Source organism: Ciona intestinalis, chromosome 10 (genome assembly GCF_000224145.3).
Source record: "Ciona intestinalis chromosome 10, KH, whole genome shotgun sequence".
Taxonomy (NCBI): domain Eukaryota; kingdom Metazoa; phylum Chordata; class Ascidiacea; order Phlebobranchia; family Cionidae; genus Ciona; species Ciona intestinalis.
This window is the reverse complement of record NC_020175.2, coordinates 3,933,604-3,934,379: the sequence shown is the minus strand read 5'-3', so window position 1 is coordinate 3,934,379 and position 776 is coordinate 3,933,604. Positions and strand designations below refer to the sequence as shown.

Here is a 776-nt window from a genome sequence, read left to right as displayed (position 1 = left end):
TTCTATATATTTTGTTCTCAAATAAAATTGTACCCAAATCCTCTAAAAGAACATTTTGTATCTGTTTTTTGTACTAAAACCTAATTGTAATGTATGTGAATTGTTGCAGCCAGACTTATTTAAAATCTAAAATAGCTGTTTTGGCCGATTTATATAGTATAGGGCTATGGGTCTACTGACTGGTGATATTTGAACAATGTAACATAACCAGATAAGCATATAACCTATTCATTTGTTTCATCCCAATTGAAGTTAAAAAATCTTCATAAAATCTAGGGACTTTAAATATTGTAAATCCCTTTAATTGATCAGTAATTTATTTCTTCATGAAATATTTTTTAAAGTAATGATTGTTTTTTAATTTATTTTTTAATAAATTATATTTTAAAATAATTTTTTTTGTTTTTTAATGTATTTTTTATTAAACTATTTTTTAAAGTAATAATTAATTTTTTAATAAATTATGGTTTGAAGCAATAATTTATATTTTAATTTATTATTTGTATCATTCAGGGTATGTTGATACTGTCACTTTCACAAGGACAAACAATACAGGATTATCCCCCAGAAATACCTGCGAGCTTTCCACTGGTTTTCCAAAACTTTCTTGAGAAATGTCTTGTGGTTGAAGACAGGCTTCGTTATACAACATCTGAACTCTTGGATCATGAATTTATCAAGGTTTGTAGGCTAGGAGTGTATAGTGGTTTGTGGATTTATTTTGGGTTGAATAGATTTTATAACTTATATAGTACGGTGGGGGGAAGAATGGAAAC

General features: G+C 26.9%; 1 protein-coding gene across 6 annotated transcripts in view; it reads left to right on the top strand.

Moving 5' to 3' along the window:
- Positions 1-776, top strand: part of LOC100187226 (eIF-2-alpha kinase GCN2) — a 27,314-nt gene that overhangs the window by 8,836 nt on the left and 17,702 nt on the right. The window contains exon 13 of one of the 6 annotated variants that reach the window (XM_026836280.1): positions 514-681. The exons of the other annotated variants lie outside the window; for them this stretch is intronic. Coding sequence (XP_026692081.1) covers positions 514-681 — 168 coding nt within the window. The remainder of the gene's footprint in view (positions 1-513; positions 682-776) is intronic. 6 annotated transcript variants of the gene reach the window in all.